The sequence below is a fragment of the Citrus sinensis genome, chromosome 4, assembly GCF_022201045.2.
Source record: "Citrus sinensis cultivar Valencia sweet orange chromosome 4, DVS_A1.0, whole genome shotgun sequence".
Classification (NCBI taxonomy): domain Eukaryota; kingdom Viridiplantae; phylum Streptophyta; class Magnoliopsida; order Sapindales; family Rutaceae; genus Citrus; species Citrus sinensis.
In genome coordinates, this window is record NC_068559.1 from 17,733,414 (window position 1) to 17,758,167 (window position 24,754).

Genomic DNA, 24,754 nt, shown 5'->3' on the forward strand with positions numbered 1-24,754 from the left:
ATTAATTTATTTTTGTTTACTATTTAATTAGACTATAAAAATGGGCTTTTTCAAAAGCCCAACCCAATCAACCCAACCCGCAAAACTGCGGCTTGAGTCGAGATATGCAATGGGTTGGGTCGGGTTGAAATTTTTCAACCCGTTCTATATGCAAGTTGGGTCGGGTTGAATATCAACCCGATCTGTGCCTACCCCTACTTAAAATTAACAAATATTTACCCATTTTGAATTACATCAACTTTTTGGCATGATGATTGTTATTCCTTAATCGATTAAAGATCAATCCAAAAAACCCAAGATCTCACTGAACTCTGTAATTAAAGATTAAGAAATAGCAATGATTAACACACACAATCAGATCACACCGAAATAAGTAATCAAGAGATAAAGGTTTAAGTGGTTCGATCTGGGGATAGCCTACGTTCACTGAAGAAGAGAGCAGCAAATATATTTCATTCACAAAGAACAAGATACAAGTCTCATATTGAAGTTAAAAGTTTTCAATTATTGAAATTCTCACCCTTTAAGACTATATATACAGATCTAGAGTAGAAATGGCCAACAAGCCGGGCCAGCAAAGGAAGGCCTATGCATGTTTGTGCTTGTGCTTGTGCCATGCCTGGCCCACCATGCACTTCGTGTCGTGTCATGCCATACCCAATTTTTTTTTTCCTTAGGCCCAACCCGGCGTGCCATGCCCACACGTGTCATGTCGTGTTGTGCCTAAGAAAAAAAAAGCACAATAAGCTTTTTCCTTTTTTTTTTAAGAGGATATGCCAAGTTGTTGGCATACTTTTTTCAAGCCTACGGACTTTTTGGTTCATGTGCTTTTAGTCAAATTCAATATAATCAAAAGTACCCAAGTCTATATTTAACAATAATAAATTAATGACAGTAAGAGAATATAATACTAATTATTAAGTTAAACCCTACGGTATTCAAATTCTTTTTTAATACTTAACAACAACTATAGTTATAGATCATAATCCATAATAACATTAATACATATTTATAAAATCATGATATCAATTATTAATTTAATAAATTACAAACATAAATCAATTAGAGTATTTTTTTAACTAAGAATTAAATTAATTTAAAAATTTGCGCTAATAAAATATATTAAAAAAATTCAATTTCAAGTTATTTGAAAAAATATAAAATTTTAAGTTTACTTTTATTAAAAAGTCAAGCACGCTTGTTATATACCGCGCTTTATCCCATCTCTAATCATACCATGCTTTTAAGGCTCATGTGCTTAAAATTCTAAATCTGACCCAACCCGCGTGTGTGCTATGACATGCCACGTACAGCTTAATTGTCATCGCCCTCTATGTGATATTTGTTTTCACTTTCTTATACTTTTCATGAAAACAATGCTACGGCGGATAAGCTAACTAATCTTGGTGTGCATTTTCATGAGTTTACTTGACAGAGACAGTTGCCACTCACTTGCCAGGTGATATTTAGACTTGGCAAAATCTAGGTCCTGTCCGGGTTTTGGTGTAGCCCGGGACCGGATCGGATGAGTGAAACTCAAGACCGGACCCAGGTTAAAACCCGGCTTTTCCGAGTGCGGTCTGGGCTCAAGCCCGGCATCCCCAGGCGGGGGTTTTTGATCCGGGTTTCTAAGCCCGCATGTGATAACATCAATTTTTTTTCTTCAATTTTTTCTTTCATTTATCTAATAATGTAAATTTTAGAAAAAGAAAATAGTCAAATAAACTCATTCAATCTCAAGCTTTAAAAAAGAAAATAATCAAATACAAATATATAACATGCTAACAATACAAATTTTACACAAATAAGAAATAAAAATTGTTTCAATCTACTTTTTAATACCTAAATTCATCCAATTTCTAATCTAAATTCATTCAATCTATATAAAAAATAAAATAAAATTCAACAACACAATAAATCTAAATAACATCCAACATATCATAAATTCATAATTATATATATAATATATAATATATTTATATTTATATTTTCTTTTTTTTTTAATTTATTAAGAAACTGGGTCCAGGTTTGAGTTCTGGGTTTTTGGTGTTGAACCTGGACCCAGGCCCGAAAATGTCTGGTTTTGAAAATTTCAAATTCAGGTCCCGTTTTTTTTGTGTATGCGGTCCGGGAGTTGCCCGGTCCGAGTCAGATCCGGTCCGAACGGGCTTTTTTGACACCCCTAAACTGATATTAGGCAACTTTTCTCAGAAGATGCCAATGGTCTTCCTAATTAAAGATTTCATTAATTCTAGCAGGTCCTGTATGTTGGCTTTATCATGCATTTACTTTTATTGTAATGCTTTGGCACCATTTTGTATTAGTGTTACGCATTATATAATGGGTAATACTCATTATATAATGAATCGCTGCAAATATTTCTCTTATCTCTTGGTAAACAATAGAGATATCATAGATTTAATACTCGCCGTAGTATTGTTGTAACGTAGCTCATCATAGTACCGCAGGCGTTGCTACATAGGTTAGAACATAGGTTCCCTTCATCAGCATCCACAAGTGTTGCGAAAAGCCAAAGGTTCATTTGATCCCAATAATTCATTGAGTTGATTAATCCTTCTTTAAACATTAGTAATTACCCATTGTACATGGAAAATATTGTACATGTACTTTGTAATAGCTATATTTTACGGATGAAAGTGGAATTAATAGCTCTGACTATGCATCCAATAGTAATACAAAACATGATATGTTGTTGCAGTAAAAGGATTGAAATAATTAATGTAAAAGATATGGCAAAAAGAAATTATTGGCTGCTCCAATAATAAATTATAATATATTGATATAATTAAAAAATTACAGTTACAAATTCTTGAGACAATACAAACATTCTGACCGAATAATAAACAATGTTATATCTCATAATTAATTTAATATTTATTTTAACGTACTAATAATTAATAACACAAATTTATTATATTTATTAAAGACATTTTACATAGTTGGTGTTGCTTAAGAACTATAGCACCTCAATATCGAACCAATCCTTAGCTTCAATTTATAGCGAATTATCTCTTTTGCAGAATTATCTCATCCAAAGGACTGATACAAATTAAAGCTTAAAATGGCGAAGGTTACATCTTACGCAATTAATTAACCTCAAAGAGAGTAATCACATTACAGTACAAGCGTGAGGATTTTCATCACTGAACATGGCACCAGTCCGTTCATCAAATATATGAGGATAAGGTGCCTGCTGATAGTAACCAAAATCGCCGCTGTAGCCATGCTTTTCATAATTGTATGAAGAAGAAGGCTGCTGGAACATGTAGTTGTATGCGATTGGAATCTGGCTATGATGATGATGCTGGCGCTGCTGCTGCTGCTGCTGCTGCTTATAATAGTAGTAGTGTTGAGTGAAATTTTGGTACTCTGGATTGTAAGGATATGGCCACAGCTCCGCTCTCCTACCAGTCTTCCTCACTGTTTTGAGAACCTTCTTCTGGTCTGCCCAACCCATTACTGTCACCTTTTGCATGGCCATATCAATGTCAACGTCGTCCACTCCTGCAATCCAATCATCAGATCATTGCTTGAGACGTGTCAATTTACCAGATGATCAAACTAAATAATCACTTATGTATATATGTATATACCATCTAATTTTTTAAGAGCCTTCTTAATCTTGGTCTCACAGCCAGCACAGTCCATATGCACTCTCATCTCTACGATCTATTTACAGGCAAAAACCGATTAATAAGATGAACAAAATTACTTGCATTAATACAGCTTATGGTGGTCAAGATACACATATTTTTGGTAAAACGTCGCTTTAGTCAATATCTTTCTTTATTCTTGTGTATATTAACCAAAAAAGGGAAGTGGCAGAACTAGAGCACATCCATTAAAAAAGTTGCATCTTTTGCATGTGACATATATGCTTTTTCTAACTTCATGCTCAAGATGTTGAGAAATCACCTAGAGCACTTTCTGTAAAAGTGCCTAATAGACACTTCTTCAAAAAGCAAATCGAAGATCTATTGACAACGAAAAATAATATCAAGCATAATCCAAAATGAAGCAGCTACATACCAAGCACTCAAAACTTGGCAAAATTGCCAGTTTCCCACAATTATATAACACAAATATGTTCATGCACCTAAGTCCTGAACACACGACACAAGCAGATGTATGAATTAATAGAGGAAGAGAATGAAGAGAGAGGGCTCGAACCGTCATGTCGAAGAAAGTGATTCTGACTTCTGTTGTTATGCTTTGAGGATGAAAATATATTGAGAAAACAATCTATATATACAGAATTGTAGATAGATCACAAAGAATCATTTTTCTAACTAGTCCTTGTGAGAGAAGATACGCGGGATAAGATAGAATATTTTACATGAATATGTACACACAGTCCCCACAGACCTAAAGCAGCGTTAGCCGTTAATATTTTCAACTTGCTTCCAAGCAAGAAAACTAAAGCAGCGTTAGCCGTTAAGATTCTGAGGAAAGTGCAACGCAGATGCTTACAAGTTATATGTAATATGTAAATGGGGCTAATGCTATTGTGCTAAGCAAACGTTACCAACCCTTACATGTAAAAAATAGGTCACCTCATTTCAAACATATGTAATTATAGAGGAAATAATAGATCTACTTTTATTATTATTATTTTAACGCATATTAAAAAGAGAATATCCAATCTATCAACTTCCAGTCATAGCAAATAGTATATGCTATGTTTAGATGCTGGTATTTAAGTAACCGTGTTAGTAGTGAGTAAATTATTATTGATGGAAATCAATGTGGTGCAGGTGTTTGGTAAATTACATGACGGCGACCTTAAATCCTTCAATGGAAATTGTCTTTGTATAAATTATTTTCAGCAACCATCGAAATTGTTAAGTCTGGTCGAGTTTTCTTAATTAAATTAACAGAACTTTTTATTTATTTATTTATTGTCTTTTGGTTGGAAAGACATTCAAAATCCAGCAAGTGATGAGGTAACTTACAAATATAAAACAGAATATTGGCAACTTGCATCAGTATTACCCGTCATATAACATATTATGTTACCCAATCATATAATGTTTTAAAAAGTTTCTAGTTTGATTCCTAAATTAAGATCTTCTATTTGACTAATTCCTGCGGTCATAGGATCAATGGCGCAGTATGATTACATTGATAGAACTTTTTATTTATTTATTGTCTTTTGGTTGGAAAGATATCCAAAATCCCGCAAGTGATAAGGTAACTTGCAAATATAAAACAGAATATTGGCAACTTGCATCACTATTACCCGTCATATAGCATATTATGTTACCCAATCATATAATGTCTTAAAAAGTTTCTAGCTTGACTCCTAAATTAAGATCTTCTATTTGACTAATTCCTGCGGTCGTAGCATCAATGGCGTAGTATGATTACATAATCGATGTTTACAAAGAATAAACTTGTAGTTATCATCAGGAAAGAACCTTGAAAATACCTGGTATTTTGCGTGCAAAACTGTCGTGTTATATGATTCAAGATAGTGACCAATTATCTACTCATATTCGGTAACAAAGCTATGTCATTGGCAAATTCTGGGGAAATTTACGAAAATAATCATAAAATTTTTGCTATTTTCATAATTAACCCTCTCAACTTTTTTCTATCAACATTAGCCAAACACACGTTTTTCTCCCCAAATTACCCTTCTTTACAAACCAAAAATAACTTTCTTTCTCCCATTTCGTCAAACCAAAGCCAGCTTTCCACTCTTGAATCATCAACCAACGGCGACGGTACAAGGCAACGATAAAAGTGAAATCCGATCATAATCTATCCGGATCCAACACTAATCGGCATCACATAGTGGTATGAGTTATTTTCTGAACTTGCTCGAGAGTTTCAGTAAACTGCGAGTCGGGGTGAATTTGGCGACAGGCAGCCTGTCGCACGAAGCTTGGTGCGACAGGCTGCCTGTCGCACCAAAACTTAGTGCGACAGGCTGCCTGTCGCACCAAAACTTAGTGCGACAGGCACCTGTCGCACCAAGCCTTGGTGCGACAAGCACTTGTAATTTGGTGACCATTGTATTCGGCTTTTGTAATAATGAAGCTCGAAATATGACGAAAAAAAGGGCGGGATGGGGGGAAAAATATAAAAAGAATGCATTCACATTTTGATGATTGAACCTGAAGAAAAGAACGTGATTGAATTATAAAGTGGTTGGACAGAGATATGCCAGCAAACGAAATCGTCTATTCCAAACTTCAATAATTTCTTTCCTCCATGCTTCTCAGACCAACAGGAGCCACCTTTGTTATCGTACTCAATCTGGATGGAGTCGATGCCAGCTCCATGAGCTATCACCAGCTGCCTCACTGTCGTGTGAACTCCATCATCCCAACGAGTACCGTTCTGACCTCCCCATGGTCCGACCGCTATTGGTTTGAGCTGGGGATGATACATTCTCAACATTGCCGCCGACGCCGCTGACAATGAGAGGCTCTTCGATTTGGGAGAGATGGGAGAAAGAGAGATTGTTGGGGGAGAGATGAGAGAGAGGGGTATTTTGGTCTGAAATGCTTTTTTATGGCTAATGTTGATAGAAGTTTGTTTAGAGGGTTAAGATAGAAAAAGCCAAAATTTTTATGGCTATTGGTGTAAATTTCCCCAAATTCTGGGCAAGTTTGCAGCTCCAGCTGTTTGAAAGTATAGACAAATACATAAATTTGGCTGCAGATGCTCTCAAAGCAAGTTGGGTAATTGAGAAACAAGAAGCAAGTTGGGTAATTGAAAAACAAGAGCTTAAGAAAAGCACAAACATTATCGGGTCAATACCAAAAGTTTAGCTCAAAAACAGAGTAAGGGATGAATTTGCGGCAGCACCAACTTCAAAGGTTTAGGAGCTGCCAAGGAGTTGGCATGCACTTAAAATGCCATGACTTAGGAAATGAATTACAAGACCTGACACAACTTAAAAGTAAATTTTAACTCCCAAGTATAAGAGTGTCTTGTTGTATTATAACTCGGTGAGTCCGAGGTCGATCCACAGAGAAAAGATTTAATTAGTTTATTTTATTTTATCTAAAAATTGAAATTAAAACTTGAATATAAACAACTTAATTTAAATGAAACTATGGAATTGAACTAGTTAGGGTTATGGATCCACTCTTAGAAATAAATAAAACTTAATAAATTCTTTTTGCCAATTTGTTTTAGATTTATTACTCAAAAGATTAATTATACAAATTATTATTATTTTCCCTTTAATTTTATGATGGATTAAGTATTTATTGTGCCAAAATTTAATTTGTCTACAATAAGTCAAAATACCATTTCACCATGCCTTATATTAAGATCTTAAGAATTTATTGTGCCAAATTCATTTGTTTGTCTACAATAAATCAAATTTTCAAAATATAAAACATGTATAAAATTAAATAGAAAATAATTTAATTTATAAAATTAAACATAGAATTTGATTAAATCATATTTATTTCTAAAGAGTTTCACCTTCCCCTAACTAATATTATTTAGTTAAGCATAATTAAAATAAAAAGAAGTAGTAAAATTGAATTACTTATAATTAAAAGAAATAAAAACAACTAAAATTGGAAATAAAACTAATTTTATTAATGAAAATAATTATACAAAATATTAAAAACACACCTGGAAATCAAGATTACAAGGAGATGGAGAGAATTTGAGAAGAAGAGAGTTGTAGAGAGATGATTAAAACATAAAAATGAGGCTCTATTTATAGAAAAATAAATTCATAATCCAGTGCTTTGCGGTCCATCATAGGCTTCATGCATGTGCTCCTCACAACCCTTAGATCAAGATCCAATGGCTGGTCAAACTTCAAAAGTCAACATCACACATGGCATCATTTGACTCGTCCGATTTACCCAAAGAACGGTTGAGATTTGGCGGGTTAATGGGTGGATCGGGTCGACCCGAATACAAAGATTCGGATCCTCCAACTTGCTTCACCAACCATTGCCACGTGGCACAATCATGGCCATTGAATCATGAACGGTTGAGATTTAGTCAAGATTGCCAATTATCCCATGCACTCATATCTATTGTAAGCTCATTTCATCATCCAATCAGTGCTCGGTCAACAGGAAAAGTCAACTTTTTTTACACAAGCCCAATTTTAAGCCGATCTTGATTGATCTTAAGGTTTTCGGACCTCCGGAATCCAAATTTGACCTCCGTTTATCTGTTTGGAGCCTCGAAGTACGTGAAATTAATAATTTTCCTAATAAACACATAAAAATACACAAAATTAAATATATTTAAAACATAATTAATAATTCATAATATATTACATAAACACAAATATAAATTATAACATAAGCATAAAATAACATATTATCGCTTGATAATTAAACAATTTTTAATACTAATCACACCCCCCAACCAGCTTATTGCTAGCCCTCTAGCAATTTAAAGCGTTATATTAAGATTTATAAAATTCACATGCAAGTTAATAGTTGTTCATCTATCCTCTAAATTACCAAATAAATGAACTCTCCCAAATTCCTTTACCACATTGATGTTCACTCATTATCCAGAATATCATCAAACCTTCTTTTGTGCTCAAGTAATTAACACAATACTTATGGGGCTTCATTAAAAGAAAAACAACATTTTCGTTCTAAAATTCATTAGAAATTATATCTTTAGGCAATAGATTATTCACACATTTTTTTTTTTATATTACATTTCTAACCCGTGTAGCGAGCTTTAGGTCAATGACTCCCAGACCAGTTGGCCTTAGGGCACTAGGTGTTGAAGCACCCCTACGGACTTAATTACTCGGGTTTCTAATAAACAAACAATATATCTATTACCCATGTAGCGAGCTTTATGCCAGTGACTCCCAGACCAGTTGACCTTAGGGCACTAGGTGTTGAAACACCCCTACGGACTTAATTACTCGGGTTTCTAGATATAACAAAATTAAAAACATTTTTTCTTCTTCTTTTTTTTTGATTTTTTTTTTTTGGTTTTTTTGTTTTTTTGTTTTTGGAAATATACACTTTCTACTACCTTAGATACTATTCCTAATAAATCAAAAGAACTAAATGCTGTAAAACTTTAACTTACAACCCACTAGTATGTGTCATAGTGTGTGTGTGAAGAATGATTCAATAATACCTGTTAAATGAGTAAACAATTAAATAACTTAATAACCAAGTGGAGAGTTCACAAATTTGAGTAATTCAAAGAAAAGGGAACAAAAACAACTTACTATGAATCTCAAAATCAAAATATAATACAACAAGACTATTAGGATGCGTCTCAAAAGTCGTGACTCTTTACACGGCCATCCTAGACAAAAAACAAAATTTTTTTTTTTTTGGTTTTTTTTTAACAAAGAAAAGAAAAGAGAAAAGAGAAAAACAACACACATATTTAAAATATACGTCAATTATCCCCACCCCACAACCTAATCTAAACATTATCTTAACATTTTATAATTTTACAGATATGCAAAAAAATAAAAATAAAAGAAAATAATAAAAGAAGAAGAAGAAGAGATCTCACCTGAACTGGATGCAGAAGCTTAAAAGCAAATAACAAAGATGAAGAAAGAGTCAATTTTTTTTTTTAACAACACCCTTAAGATTAAGAAGATGCGTTTCTAGAGAGACTACATTCTCTATATCCTGCCATCTTCGACTCAAATTTGTCCTAAGTTAGTCTTTACAGAAAAAAAAAAAATTTTTTTTTGTTTTTTTTTTTTTTTTTTTTTTGTAAACACATAACCAGGACTAAGACATTCCACAATTATCAACTATTCCCTCCCCCCAACCTGAAAAAGACATTGTCCTCAATGTTTTAAAAGGAAAGAGAAAGAGTGTAGAAGACATCACATGAACACTACAACAGAAAATATTTACAAACGGAGAGTTAAATCTAAATCGCACTTCTTATTACTGCTACTGTTACCGTTACCGTCATTAGTCGACCAATTCAGTGCAACAGTCTGTGGATCTGGCTCTGGTGTATAAGCTTGCAAAAGATCAAGTAACTCATTAGCAGTAGAAGCAGAGATAAAGAGTTTTTTTACAGAATGTGGAACAAAATGATTCTTTATTGCATGGTTAATAAAAGTTAGCAAGCCGTCATAAAAATTATTAACATTTAACAAACCGATGGGTTTTTGATGAATGTTCAAGTGGGCCCAAGATGCAAATGTAATTAGTGCCTCAAAAGTTGCAAGATCTCCTGGCAAGAAAATAAAAGCATCAGCATGATTCATCATTTCAGATATTCTCTCTTGCATACTTGATACCACTAATTCTTCTCCAATTGGTGGGCCAGACATGCACACTAGCGGTTTCATGGGTTTTGGGATAATGCCGAGTACTTGGCTTCCTCTGGTAAAAACAGCTTCTGAGACAAGTCTTGATAACCCTCGTTCACCTCCTCCATATACAAGATGCAGTTTCCTCTCTGCTATGACACGACCAAGATCTACAGCTGCCTGAACGAACTCTTTGTACTTTCCATAGTGAAACCCAGAAAGCACACAAATATTTTTGAATTGTTTACTCGAAGATGATGCCATTGGACTAATTTTTCAAAAACAAGTTGTGAGTGTTTGAAAAATGAGCTCATATTTAAAGATCTTGGTAACATAAATAATGAGAAACAGCTGTAAATGGGTTGGCAATATTTGTCAAATGACGAGTAAAGCTCGTGGCTCAATAATTCAAAAACAAACAGTAAAAAGAAAGTAATGATTAGAAAAAGCAAACAGTAAAAGAAAACCAAATATTTATTAAATACAAAATCACATCGCTAAATGCAATAATGCAAATGATAAAATAACAGTAAAGTAAAATAACAGTGAAGTGAAAGGATATTTACTAGTAGTTGTGATTGTGGCTCACATCTTCCTCTGGTTTTACGTCCAGTAACGGCTTGAACGCCCTCTATGGGTCGAGGATCGGCTTCCCATCCAGTTTTCTTATAAACTGGCAAACAGGGTCTTTTTGAGTCAGATTCCCAAGACTTAACTGTGCACTTTGTTTTTGGAATAGTATCCACAAATTGTAAATCTCACGTTGCACAATTCCGCTTCGATGCGTCTCAAGAGATCGTAAGATATCATCCAACGATTCTTTACTCATGCCATCTTTAACGAATTTAATTTTATCTTCACGAGTATCAGAAACCATTCCTAAAGATTTACAATCTGGTCGTTTGCAACCAAGTCTCACACAGTTATGACATTTTGAGCCAAGTCGTTTAGCTCTCCTTTTCTTAGCAAACGTACTTTTACCAAAACCAGGCATGTAAGAAACAAATTGACCAGAAAACTCACCTGCTAATCGGACCTTTGCTTCAATTAACCAACGAATGTCAGAAGGAATGCCATTGATCATTAACAAACGCAGTCGTTCACAACGAGCTTTGTAAATTTTCCTGAGGGCATTCTGAGGGAGAGAGGGAAAATGCTTATGGAGTTTATGTTGTATTTCTTCCATGTATGATTTTGGGGTTTCAGTTATTGTGGGAAACTGAAGATACCGACTTAAGAAGTCACGGAGTACCGTTATCCGCCATTTATACGGGAAAATAAATCAAAACACACCAAAATCAAATCTGCAAAATCAAATCAAGCGTGAAAGCAAGCAAAAAGAAGCACACAATATAAAAGGAAAATGAACTTACATTCGTCCTCTCATTGAGTTAACCTCAAGCTCCATTTGAAATTCATATATGCCACTCTCTACTGTTCTGAGTTGTCCCTCTAGATCCTCAACATAGGACACGAATTCTGGTGGTTGCAGATCCCAAAGTGGATGTGATTTACAGCTTTGTATCAGGCCTCTTAAGTGAAATTTTATACGCCGAAATCTTTTAAGATGTGCGAACAGGTATTTTCTCATTGAGGTGCTCATGATGTAAAATGAAAATTGATGAGAGAATGTACAACTGTCAAACAAACACGCTTACACAAGAAAAACAATGTTAAAAAAAAAAAAAACTATGTACAGTGCATCAATCTAAGGAAAAAAAAAAGTCAAACAATGAAACGGTAAAATAATAGTAAAACAAAAAAAAAATCATTAAAAACTTAATCAAGAATTGGTGGGTCATCCAAATTAATTTCGGTGTCCTCGTCACGTGGGTGATGTTCCAGATATGGTTTTAATCTTTGACCATTAACTTTAAATGTGACACCATTATTTGGATTCTCAATTTCTATGGCCCCATATGAATATACATTTTTTACAACAAATGGGCCACTCCATTTTGACTTTAACTTTCCTGGAAATAAATGAAGACGAGAATTATAAAGCAACACTTTTTGACCAATCTCAAATGTTTTTCGAAAAATTCTTTTATCATGAAATGCTTTTGTTCTTGCCTTAATAATTCTTGAATTTTCATATGCATCATTCCTTAATTCCTCAAGTTCATTCAATTGCAATTTTCGCACATTACCAGCATCAACCAAATTTGAATTAAAAGCTTTAATAGCCCAAAGTGATTTATGTTCAAGTTCAACAGGTAAATGACAAGGTTTACCATAAATTAACCGATAGGGTGACATTCCTAATGATGTTTTAAATGCAGTGCGGTAAGCCCAAAGTGCATCATTAAGTCTAAGAGACCAATCTTTTCGGTTTGGGTTAACCGTTTTTTCCAAAATTCGTTTTATCTCCCTATTTGCTAATTCAACTTGACCATTTGTTTGAGGATGATAAGGGGTAGCAATTTTATGTGTAATTCCATATTTCTTCATTAAAGACTCAAATGACTTATTACAAAAATGCTTACCTCCATCACTGATAATGGCTCGAGGGATTCCAAATCGACTTAAAATGTTTTCTCTTAAAAATTTAATCACAGTTTTACTGTCATTATTTCGACAAGAAATTGCTTCAATCCATTTTGAGACATAATCAACTGCAACTAATATATACACAAATCCAAAAGATGATGGAAATGGACCCATGAAATCAATTCCCCAACAGTCAAATATTTCAATTTCAAGTATGGGATTTAAGGGCATCATGTTTCTTTTTGTAATTGATCCCAATTTTTGACATTTTTCACAACTTTTGCAAAATTCATATGTGTCTTTAAACATGGTAGGCCAATAAAATCCACACTGCAAAATTTTAGCAGTAGTTTTTCTTGAAGAAAAGTGACCACCACATGCTTCAGAATGACAAAAATTAATGACACTACTTACCTCATTATCAGGAATACATCGCCGAAAAATTTGATCTGGGCAATATTTGAACAAATAAGGATCATCCCAATAAAATTTCTTTACTTCAACAAAAAATTTCTTCTTCTCTTGAGCATTCCATTGCAAAGGCATTTTACCTGTAACAAGAAAATTAACAATATTAGCATACCATGGCATTGAAGTAACAGAAAATAAAAATTCATCAGGGAAAGAATCATTTATGGGTGTTATATCATTGCAGAATTCGGATGTGAGTCTTGATAGATGATCAGCAACAACATTTTCAGCACCCTTTTTATCTTTGATGGTAAGGTCAAATTCTTGTAGTAACAAAATCCAACGAATTAGTCTCGGTTTGGCATCCTGTTTACTCATCAAATATCTCACAGCAGCATGGTCAGTAAACACAACAGATTTAGAGCCAAGCAAATATGAACGGAATTTGTTTAATGCAAATACCACAGCAAGTAATTCTTTTTCAGTTGTAGAATAATTCATTTGAGCACTATCCAAAGTCTTGCTCGCATAATAAATCACAAAAGGCTTACCATCCCTTCTTTGTCCTAAAACAGCACCAACAGCAAAATCACTTGCATCACACATTAATTCAAATGGCAAAGACCAATCAGGAGATTGCATAATAGGTGCAGATGTTAAAAGACAAATTATTTTTTCAAAAGATTTTTGGCAATCATCATTCCATTCAAACGGTGCATCTTTTAATAAGAGGTTACAAAGTGGTTTAGATATGGCACTAAAGTTTTTTATAAACCTCCTATAAAATCCTGCATGTCCTAAAAAGGATCGCACATCTCTAACTGTTTTTGGTTGTGGCAATTTAGATATGACTTCGATTTTTGCTTTGTCAACTTCAATTCCTTTAATAGAAACAACATGACCCAAAACAATTCCAGAAGTAACCATGTAGTGACATTTTTCCCAATTCAACACGAGTTCTTTTTCAACACATCTTTTTAAAACTTTCTCCAAATTATCAAGGCAATCATCAAAAGAATTCCCAAACACAGTCAAATCATCCATAAAGACCTCTAAACAATGTTCAACCATATCACAAAAAATGCTTAACATACATCTTTGAAATGTTGCAGGAGCATTACAAAGCCCGAATGGCATTCTTTTAAATGCAAATGTTCCAAAAGGACATGTGAATGTGGTCTTTTCTTGGTCCTCAAGTGCTATAGGAATTTGATAATAACCTGAATATCCATCTAAAAAACAATAGTAGGGATGTCCTGCTACTCTTTCTAAGATTTGGTCAAGGAATGGTAATGGAAAATGATCTTTTCTAGTGGCTTCATTTAATTTTCTATAATCAATGCACATGCGCCAACTAGATGTAATTCGTGTTGGAATTAATTCACCTTTTTCATTTTTAACAACAGTGATTCCAGATTTTTTAGGCACTACTTGTGTAGGACTTACCCACTTACTATCAGAAATAGGGTAGATAATTCCCACATCAAGTAATTTAAGGACTTCTGTTTTGACTACCTCTTTCATGTGTGGGTTTAATCTTCTTTGAGGTTGTTGACATATTTTAGCATTTTCTTCCAAATTAATTCTATGTGTGCAGATTAAGGGATTAATGCCTTTAATGTCATTTAAAGTCCATCCTATTGCATTTTTATGCTTTTTAAGAACAATTAGTAACTTACCTTCTTGGTCGCTTGTTAAAGTAGAAGAAATCACAACAGGATAAGTTTGTTCTTCTCCAAGAAAAGCATATTTCAATCCTTCAGGCAAAGGTTTCAATTCCATTTTAGGTGCTTCTTGTTGTTCTGTCTTTTCAATACTTCCAAGCTCCTCAAATTTTGGCTCGTCATCATAATTTTGCGAAGTCTGCATAGAATCAAGCAACGAATTTATATTAGAAATATCAAGTTTAAGTTGCTTATTTGACTCAATTGAATTAACTAAACAAACATTAGAAAGTTCAGAAAAATCCCCTTTTTGAATATTTTCCTCGATACAAGATTCAAACAATTCCTTTTGTTCATCAGTATCATCTTCATTCTCATTTTCTTCATTAGGTTGCCTGCACATGTTGAAAACATTCAATTCCAAAGTCATATTCCCAAAGGATAAATTCATTAAACCATTCCTACAATTAATCAAAGTATTAGCAGTTGCTAAAAATGGTCGACCTAAAATTACAGGAATTGGTTTGTAATTATTCACAACAGGTTCAGTTTCCAAGACAATAAAATCCACAGGATAAATAAATTTATCAACTTGTACTAAAACATCTTCCACTATTCCTTTTGGTACTTTAACTGATCTATCGGCAAGCAAAAGTGTAGTTGAAGTTGATTTTAACTCACCAAGATTAAGTTGAAGATAAACTGAATATGGAAGCAAATTAACACTAGCACCAAGATCTAGTAAAGCATGCTCAATTCTGTGGTTACCAATAATACAAGAAATGGTAGGACAACCAGGATCTTTATATTTCAACTTATTATTAGTAGACAGAATTGTACTTACCTGTTCGGCCATGAAAGCACTCTTTCTTACCTTCAATTTCCTCTTAACAGTGCACAAGTCCTTTAAAAATTTGGCATATGAAGGAACCTGCTTGATTGCATCTAATAGAGGAATGTTAACTTTCACTTGCTTAAAGATTTCATAAATTTCAGAAGAGTGGTTTGATTTCTTTGGTTTATTCAATGCATGCGGAAATGGTGGTTCAGGTGGAACACTAGTTATTTCTTCACTAGGTGTAAGTTCATTTAGTCCTTCCTTACCCTTTGAATTTTCATCATTTTCATAAGGTTCAGGCATAGGTCTATCAACAACCTTACCACTACGAAGAGTTATAACTGACTTGACTTGGTCTGTGGGTGGATTTTGTTGAATTTTAGGATTTGGTTGTGGTTGGGCTGGAAATTTTCCTTTTTCTTGAATGGTGAGTGCAGAAGCAATTTTAGCAAGAGTATCTTTCAAATCAGAAAAAGTTTGTGCATTTTGATTGTTAATAACATCTTGCTTTCTGATGAATGAATGCATTGTGTCCTCCAGATTTTTCCAAGGTGGTGGAACATATGGTGCATAAGGCTGAGGATTTTGAAAATTTTGTGGAGGTGGTGCTTGTGAAGATTGTGCATTATTATTATTCCTCCAACTGAAATTCGGATGATTTTTCCAACCAGGATTATAAGTCTGTGAATATGGGTTTGGTTTATTGAAAGTGTTAATAACATTAGCTTGATCATTTAGACATTCTTTAAGTGCAGGCAAAGTGGGACACTCTTGAGTGAAATGATCATTCGAATTACATATGTTACATGCAATTTCTTGAACAGATTTTACTTGATCACTCTTTTTATGCTCCAAAGCTTCAACTTTCCTAACTAGGGATGCAAATTTTGCTTGTAAATCATGATCTTCCCTAAGGTTATGGATTCCTCCACTAGATGGAGATGATTGTTGCTTATTTGTCAATTCAAAAGTTCCAACAGTATCCCAATGTTGTGCATTTTCAGCTAATTGGTCAAGGTAATCTAGTGCATCTTCAGGATTTTTATCCCTAAATTCACCATTACACATCATTTCAACAACCTGTCTACTTTGGGGTATTAAGCCTTCGTAGAAATAAGTGACCAATCGCCAAGTTTCAAAACCATGATGTGGGCATATGTTAAGCAACTCTTTAAACCTATCCCAACATTGGTATAATGTTTCTCCATTTTTTTGAGTGAAAGAAGTGATTTGCCTTTTAAAAGAATTTGTTCTATGAGGTGGAAAGAATTTTTTCAAAAACTGTTCTTGCATGTTATTCCAAGTTCTTACTGATCCAGATCTAAGGTTTTGTAGCCAAGTTTTAGCTTTATCTTTTAATGAAAAAGGAAAAAGCTTTAATCTAATTATGTTCATGCTACAATTTTGGTCCGTGTATGTATTACAAACTTCCTCAAAATCTCTTAGATGCAAGTACGGATTCTCAGATTCTAAACCATGAAATGTTGGTAAAAGTTGGATAATACCTGGTTTAAAATTGAATCGAGATGCTTCTGGAGGAAATACTATACACGACGGTGCTCCGGTTCTGGTTGGATTCATGTAGTCTCTCAGAGTCCTTGGTTGATTCTGATCATGCCCATGTTGAGATTGGTTGTCTCCCTGATCAATTTGAGGATTAGGTTCGCCCAAAACGTTTTCGCCTTGATTCTCATCCATGATTGGTGGTGGAGATTGAGATCTACGAATTAACCTGCCACTTGAAGATCGAGACCAATGTCTCATGCAAGGGTTATGTTATAAAGATAATATTTACACAAATTGATAACAAAATAAAATAAAATAAATAAATAAGCAAATAATATAAGTATACAAAAGAAAATTAAATAACAAAAATGGTGGTTGAACCCACCAATTAAAAAAATAAAAAATGCAAAATTAAATAAATACTGAAAATTAAATAACTGAAAATAAAAGTTAAGGGTTAGTAGTTAGTTTGGTGGTTAAACCCACCAATAAAGCAAAAAAATAAAAAAATAAAAAAATAAATACGAAATAAAATAAATGCAGAAAATTAAATAACTGAAATTAAATAAAAGTTAGGAGTTAGCAGTTAGTAAGTTAAGAGTTAGTAATTAGAGTTAGTAGTTAAAGTTAGTTTGGTCCAAAATAAGTCCAAATATGTCCAAAGTATGTCCAAATATGTCCAAAGTATGTCCAAATATGTCCAAGTCTTGATTATGTTGAGGAATTTCGTCTAGGGATTCTATTGCAAATTATTTTTAATTTTATGGTCAAACTATAATTTTTAGAAGTTTAGAATTAGCAATTTGGGATGAAAGTGAAACAATTGAAAGATATCGGGGTCCGAACGTAATTACCAGAAGATTGGGCTAGAAACGGAAACTGTTGGGGTGAAACGAGAATTATGAAAGATATGGGGACAAAAGAGAATTTAAGAAAAGGAAAAGGGGGCAAACGAAATTTTACATATAAGAGAAAAATAAAAACGGAAAAACAAACCAAATAAAAAACTTTTCCCCGGCAACGGCGCCAAAAACTTGACACAACTTAAAAGTAAATTTTAACTCCCAAGTATAAGAGTGTCTTGTTGTATTATAACTCGGTGAGTCCGAGGTCGATCCACAGAGAAAAGATTTAATTAGTTTATTTTATTTTATCTAAAAATTGAAATTAAAACTTGAATATAAACAACTTAATTTAAATGAAACTATGGAATTGAACTAGTTAGGGTTATGGATCCACTCTTAGAAATAAATAAAACTTAATAAATTCTTTTTGCCAATTTGTTTTAGATTTATTACTCAAAAGATTAATTATACAAATTATTATTATTTTCCCTTTAATTTTATGATGGATTAAGTATTTATTGTGCCAAAATTTAATTTGTCTACAATAAGTCAAAATACCATTTCACCATGCCTTATATTAAGATCTTAAGAATTTATTGTGCCAAATTCATTTGTTTGTCTACAATAAATCAAATTTTCAAAATATAAAACATGTATAAAATTAAATAGAAAATAATTTAATTTATAAAATTAAACATAGAATTTGATTAAATCATATTTATTTCTAAAGAGTTTCACCTTCCCCTAACTAATATTATTTAGTTAAGCATAATTAAAATAAAAAGAAGTAGTAAAATTGAATTACTTATAATTAAAAGAAATAAAAACAACTAAAATTGGAAATAAAACTAATTTTATTAATGAAAATAATTATACAAAATATTAAAAACACACCTGGAAATCAAGATTACAAGGAGATGGAGAGAATTTGAGAAGAAGAGAGTTGTAGAGAGATGATTAAAACATAAAAATGAGGCTCTATTTATAGAAAAATAAATTCATAATCCAGTGCTTTGCGGTCCATCATAGGCTTCATGCATGTGCTCCTCACAACCCTTAGATCAAGATCCAATGGCTGGTCAAACTTCAAAAGTCAACATCACACATGGCATCATTTGACTCGTCCGATTTACCCAAAGAACGGTTGAGATTTGGCGGGTTAATGGGTGGATCGGGTCGACCCGAATACAAAGATTCGGATCCTCCAACTTGCTTCACCAACCATTGCCACGTGGCACAATCATGGCCATTGAATCATGAACGGTTGAGATTTAGTCAAGATTGCCAATTATCCCATGCACTCATATCTATTGTAAGCTCATTTCATCATCCAATCAGTGCTCGGTCAACAGGAAAAGTCAACTTTTTTTACACAAGCCCAATTTTAAGCCGATCTTGATTGATCTTAAGGTTTTCGGACCTCCGGAATCCAAATTTGACCTCCGTTTATCTGTTTGGAGCCTCGAAGTACGTGAAATTAATAATTTTCCTAATAAACACATAAAAATACACAAAATTAAATATATTTAAAACATAATTAATAATTCATAATATATTACATAAACACAAATATAAATTATAACATAAGCATAAAATAACATATTATCGCTTGATAATTAAACAATTTTTAATACTAATCAAGACCCAGCAGCAAGTAGTGTAATGACCATAATCTCACTATCCAATTTTGAAGAAACTCAAAACAAAATCTTAAATTGAGTGCTTCCCTATCACTTATTGCCATATATCTATGAGAGAGAAACCGCTAACCATAATCTCACTATCCACTAACGCTATTACCGAAACCGTACAGGATAGCTATCTCCATTTCTGCAAATGTCTCTCATAAAGCAACCACTAACACTAAGATACTTTGAGAAAAGTTTGGAAACGAAACCAGATGAAACACGATGGTATGAACAAAGAGCAGGGAAGAGATGTTTCCATTACCATAAAGAGTGCAACATACAGCCACAAAAACTATAAGCCCACAAAAGTAACCAGTACCTTGTAATCTCAATCACCACTCCACTTTAAACACAAGAAGCCACACACTACCTCCATATTCATCACCAAAATCAAATTACATAATAAAAGGACATTTGTCAACTTTTATGAAGTTAAAGAAACTACTAAGCCGAAAAGAGCATAACCCTAACATCTTCATTACCCCAATCATATTTAACTATGATAACAAGCCCAAGCACATAAAACATGCCTGAAGCTTTCATGTGAATCATCACCCTAGTCTGAAGTCATAGCAAAGCCATAGCGACCAAATTTCTAAAACAGGAAACTGGAAAAGGGCTGTAGTTGATTCCTTGTTGGGCAAGCATCACTATGCATCAAAGATCAACGATAATAGATTGTCTTTTTTGGAGAAGAGGAAAATTTTGTACCATTAATTTTTAAAAAAAAGAAATAATAGCTAATACAAGAATTAAACAATTTTTTAAAAAAATGCTGCAGAAGCATGGGATTACATAACTGAAACAAAATACCTTATGAACTTGTAAATGCTCAAATATCGTAATAACTGTATTTTTACTGGGATTCAGGAATAAATATAGAATTGACTTTCTGCTGCTGTATGAGTATACATTGGATATATGCCCAGAAGGTTTCTTCAATCAGGCAGTCAATAAGCATGACTATATCTATCTGTAATGCTTTCCGCGCTGGAACCATTCATATTACAGAAGCATTCAGGAATCATTAAAAGATCCCTTAAACTTTACTCTGAAGTCATTACCCCAGTCACCATGCCAATATTCCCAAAACAAAGAAATGTATTCTTGTGGAGCTCTTGTAAGGAAAAGCATAATCTTGAATCAAAGATTAATGACCTTAGAATTATTGTATTGAGGAAAGTGGAACATATACAGAGAAGCCACATAACAGTATCAAAAAGATAATGGGAAAAAGCAAGAAGCAAAATCTATAACTGAAAAGTAATACTATAAGATCATGTAATTTCTTAGATTTTCTAATAATAAATCAATTAATTTTACAGGGGTTAAGGTATAAGAGTAAAAATGGCATTCTAGCTGCTGGAAGTGTTTACATAAATTATCTGCTCCAAAATGTTAAATCATTCAGTCAATAAGTATGTCTATACTCTGACTCTGATGCTGGCACCTTTTACATAATCCCTGAGTTGAACACATGCAAGTCCAACAATGTATTATAGTGCCCTGCCTCAATTTCCTCTTCCTTCACCTGATGGAGGAGAAGGGTCTCAATGATTAAATCTTCCCAATCAATTTCAGCAACTGGCTTTCGTTTTCTCTTCCTGGTATGTACACTTTCCAAAAAGTAAACATTGTCAACATCACCAGTACTAGCCCTCGAGGGATTCATAATCTTATCAATCCGTATCTTAGCAGCATTTATCTTTGCTCTCCTCCTCTCATTCACCATGCAACCATTAACAAAAGATGGAGGCATAACATCCAACCCAACGTCTTTCTCCAGTATTTTCTTCAGCAAAACCTTCTTGCTCAATTCTGATTTTCCACACCACCAATCCCTATATGCATGAAGCTCATACCCTCCCCTTCCCTTCACTCCATGTATCACCTCACTCTCTTCCAACAGCTTACCATCATCAATCTCATTTGCAAACCTAGTATAAATCATCGCCAAGCATTCATGAGAAAGTTGAGTCTTATGAACACAATCAACCCCTGTTAATGCGAGCCCGCTTCTTTCTTCCACCTCCAAATACCGAGGATCACTTTCCACCCCACCCCCTTCAATTCTGTACTCAACGTCTTTCTTTAAACACTCACTAACCACATCACCCAAATCAATGCCGCCACAGTTCAACCCATCCCTCTCTTCTTTCCTCTTCTCCATCGACTTCATCTCCATATAATTCATCACAAACGGAGAATTCTTCAGAACATTCTTGACAGTCACATCCTTCCCCCAAGGCAATGCCTGTGCCACTTTCACAAGCGCTTCCAACAACTCCTTATATCGCTTCCTACATGTAACCACTGTGCAATGTACCTCCTTCGCAACATTCTCAATCTTCACACTGACCCCATTCAACTCCACCACAAACACCAACACTGCCACCACCACTGGCATTGGCCTCCTTCCAGTAGTCAAAAACCATTTCACCGCACAATTCAACAAAAGCACTCCTTGCTTTCTCATCCTGTCCAACATACTCTCATCCAAATTGGTAAACCCTTGCAACCTGGAGTTCCTAATGACTCTCTCGAACATACTCACAATGTCAACTTCAGGTAATTTTAAATTCAAAAACTCAACAACACGTGTAATCATTCTACCTAATTCGTACACATCACAGTTGAGAACCGATGCTACTTCGGAAATTGGTAGCGATTTATCATCCAGTCTCATTACAACATAACTACACGCGCCGATTAAAATAGGGAACCAATCTCCTAACCCGAACTCGCCGTCGGTGATTTTATCGATCATGTTTTTTATTTGAATAGATCTTTGACCGGTCAAATCTAGCTTAAAGGTTAACTCATCGATTAATTTATTAGATTCGTAGATTTTTTTTTCTTTATAGTTCAAGGCAGAACCCGTACCTGCAGTGCCGACGTGGACGTAGATTCCAGTCGGCCCGTCGCGGCCGTATAATTGGGCGTCGTAGTTGTCGAATGCTTGAACGACGCCGCATGACACGCATATTAGGCTGCCGGAGATGTCTTCGCGGGTGAGGGTCTTTGACCCGCAACTTGTGCATGGCATGTTTTGTTTCAGTCAGCTGATTCTCTGAATTGCTAAAAAGCCGTTCGGCGCCCGAGTTCGTATTATTGAAGCAAAACAGAGGTCATAGCCAGTAAGCTAGAACGACGTCGTTTTAAGTGTGGGCTTTCAGTTTTCACCCCCACCGCTCGGCTCCTTCAAAACTTTTGAGAGCGGTGCTGTGGTGCTTTTAAATGCCTCTTCATGTACTGATGACTCACCTCCTCCTCGACTTTAAATTACTTTTTGGGACAAACTTATGGGCAAAATTATGTTGCAACTGTAGTATGGTACCACAATTATTTTCAACTATTGAATTTATAGTTATATAGTTACATTAATTAGATTTAATGACTAAAAATAACTGTGGTACCGTACCACAGTTGCAACATAGTTGGACCCCAAACTTAAATATAACGGGCATATATATTTTCTCTCTCTTTCGTCTCCGCTTCAATAGGTATGCTCTTTTTTCTTTTTTCTTTTTTCTTTTTTCCTATTTGTTGTAAATTTAGATTTATCATCAATCTATTTTTTATTTCTTTAATTCATGACTCTCATCTATTCAATTTATTTACAAAAATTATAATAATTTATATTTTTAAATCTATTTTAGATTAATTTTATTTATTCTTAACTAGCTAGTATTTTTGAGTTATGTAAATAGAGAAATTTTAAAGAAAGACATTAATAGTGAGAAAAATGATAAAAATTAAAGAATCGTAATAGATAAGGCAACAATAATTAATGAAAAAAGTAAATTTAAGTGAGAAAAATAATGAGTCTTATTCTCTTTTGTGTAGTAGAATAAGGAGATAATAAGAATTGGATGATCTTTCACTTACAATCTCGTGACTATTTATAGTAAAAATTTCCATCAGTTTTAATTTGTAAAATGAATAAACCGTAGGCTTATTAAATTTAAGCCATAAATGAACTATACTAAAGTGGTAGTAAATCCATTGTTACATAACACTCCCCCTTGGATGTAGATGATCATAAAATGACACTAGATGTGTCATAATAACTATCTCATTAAAAACCTTAACTAGTAAAAACCCAGTAGAAAAAATTGGTCATAAGAAAAAGAGTACAGTACACATATGTCCAGCTTTTGTAGTAGTTTTTCTCTTAGATATTTATGCTCCCCCGATTAAATGTTCCCCCTCAAAGAGACAAATATCAATTTGATAATCTACTGAGTTGACACGTGCAAATGCTAGACTAACTTCTCAAACGTTAAAGTGGGCAACACTTTAGTAAAGAGATCTGCAAAATTATCAGTAGAGCGTATTTGTTTGACATCAATTTTTTTATTGTGCTAGAACTCAAGAGTGTAGAAAGTTCTATCTCTCTTGATATATACTCCTCTAACTTTTGCCATACAAGCTGCATTTTCTTCAAATATTACTATTGGAATGTTTGTAACAAAAGTTAGATTACATATGCTCTGAATATAATGGATAAGAGACAGTAGCCATATACATCCCCTATTTGTTTCATGTAGAGCAAGAATCTCTAAGTGATTAGAGAATGTGGCAACAAAATTTTGCTTTATAAATCACCATGAAATTACTGTATTAATATATGTAAAAACATATTCTTTCTGTGAATGAACTTTATAAGGATAAAAAAGATAACCTACATGTGTATAACCAACAAGATCTAATTTTTTTGTTGGTTTGTGTGAATAAAATAAATCCAAGTCCGTATTTCCATGAAAATAACAAAAAGCATGTTTACTGTCATTCTAATGTCGTTGAGTTGGTGCAAAGTTAAATCCTACAATAATTTTATTGAGAATGCAATGTCTGGACTTGTGCACTGAGCTAAATACAATAAAGCACCACTAGCATTCAGATATAATGCTTCTAGACCAAGTATATATTCATCATGTTCTTCAGGGTAGAATAGATTCTTTTTACTATCAAAGGGTCGCACCACCATATGAGTACTTAACAGATGAGCATTACCCGTGTTGAAGCACTTCAAGATTTTC

At 33.8% G+C, this 24,754-nt stretch overlaps 4 protein-coding genes and 1 non-coding gene across 6 annotated transcripts; 1 reads left to right on the forward strand and 4 right to left on the reverse strand.

The window, feature by feature from the left end:
- Positions 1-2,880: 2,880 nt before the first annotated feature.
- On the reverse strand, positions 2,881-4,548 carry LOC102623360 (heavy metal-associated isoprenylated plant protein 28-like). Of its 2 annotated transcripts, none has more exons than XM_006485017.4 (3): positions 4,192-4,548; positions 3,615-3,690; positions 2,881-3,525 (listed from the first exon to the last, which is right to left on the reverse strand). In XM_006485017.4, exons 1-3 carry the CDS (start codon positions 4,195-4,197, stop codon positions 3,131-3,133), a joined length of 477 nt encoding a protein of 158 aa, XP_006485080.2. In that variant the 5' UTR covers positions 4,198-4,548; the 3' UTR covers positions 2,881-3,130. The 2 variants fall into 2 exon arrangements, with proteins under 2 accessions (XP_006485080.2, XP_052295970.1); XM_052440010.1 differs by lacking the exon at positions 4,192-4,548 and adding an exon at positions 4,051-4,189.
- A 3,020-nt stretch (positions 4,549-7,568) lies between these two features.
- LOC127901902 (probable cytokinin riboside 5'-monophosphate phosphoribohydrolase LOGL10) lies at positions 7,569-10,786 on the reverse strand. Its single transcript, XM_052440008.1, has one exon. It carries the CDS (start codon positions 10,532-10,534, stop codon positions 9,860-9,862), a length of 675 nt encoding a protein of 224 aa, XP_052295968.1. The 5' UTR covers positions 10,535-10,786; the 3' UTR covers positions 7,569-9,859.
- Positions 10,787-10,883: 97 nt separating this feature from the next.
- On the reverse strand, positions 10,884-11,459 carry LOC127901903 (uncharacterized). The gene has a single exon (XM_052440009.1). The coding sequence runs from the start codon at positions 11,454-11,456 to the stop codon at positions 10,902-10,904; it is 555 nt and encodes a 184-aa protein (XP_052295969.1). The 5' UTR covers positions 11,457-11,459; the 3' UTR covers positions 10,884-10,901.
- A 5,352-nt stretch (positions 11,460-16,811) lies between these two features.
- LOC127901966 (small nucleolar RNA R71) lies at positions 16,812-16,920 on the forward strand. Its single transcript, XR_008054371.1, has one exon. It is a non-coding gene; the product is annotated as a small nucleolar RNA R71 (small nucleolar RNA).
- A 4,069-nt stretch (positions 16,921-20,989) lies between these two features.
- On the reverse strand, positions 20,990-22,935 carry LOC102623089 (plant-specific TFIIB-related protein PTF2). Its single transcript, XM_006485016.3, has one exon. It carries the CDS (start codon positions 22,756-22,758, stop codon positions 21,166-21,168), a length of 1,593 nt encoding a protein of 530 aa, XP_006485079.1. The 5' UTR covers positions 22,759-22,935; the 3' UTR covers positions 20,990-21,165.
- Positions 22,936-24,754: the final 1,819 nt, after the last annotated feature.

Excerpts from the sequence above, each read along its gene's own strand:
- LOC102623360 (XM_052440010.1), bottom strand. The coding sequence starts at position 4,113 with ATGAACATATTTGTGTTATATAATTGTGGGAAACTGGCAATTTTGCCA. Across the intron at positions 3,691-4,050 it reads TGCCAAGTTTTGAGTGCTTG|ATCGTAGAGATGAGAGTGCA; the intron begins GTATGTAGCTGC and ends GCCTGTAAATAG. Across the intron at positions 3,526-3,614 it reads GGCTCTTAAAAAATTAGATG|GAGTGGACGACGTTGACATT; the intron begins GTATATACATAT and ends ATTGGATTGCAG.
- LOC127901902 (XM_052440008.1), bottom strand. The coding sequence starts at position 10,534 with ATGGCATCATCTTCGAGTAAACAATTCAAAAATATTTGTGTGCTTTCT.
- LOC127901903 (XM_052440009.1), bottom strand. The coding sequence starts at position 11,456 with ATGGAAGAAATACAACATAAACTCCATAAGCATTTTCCCTCTCTCCCT.
- LOC102623089 (XM_006485016.3), bottom strand. The coding sequence starts at position 22,758 with ATGCCATGCACAAGTTGCGGGTCAAAGACCCTCACCCGCGAAGACATC.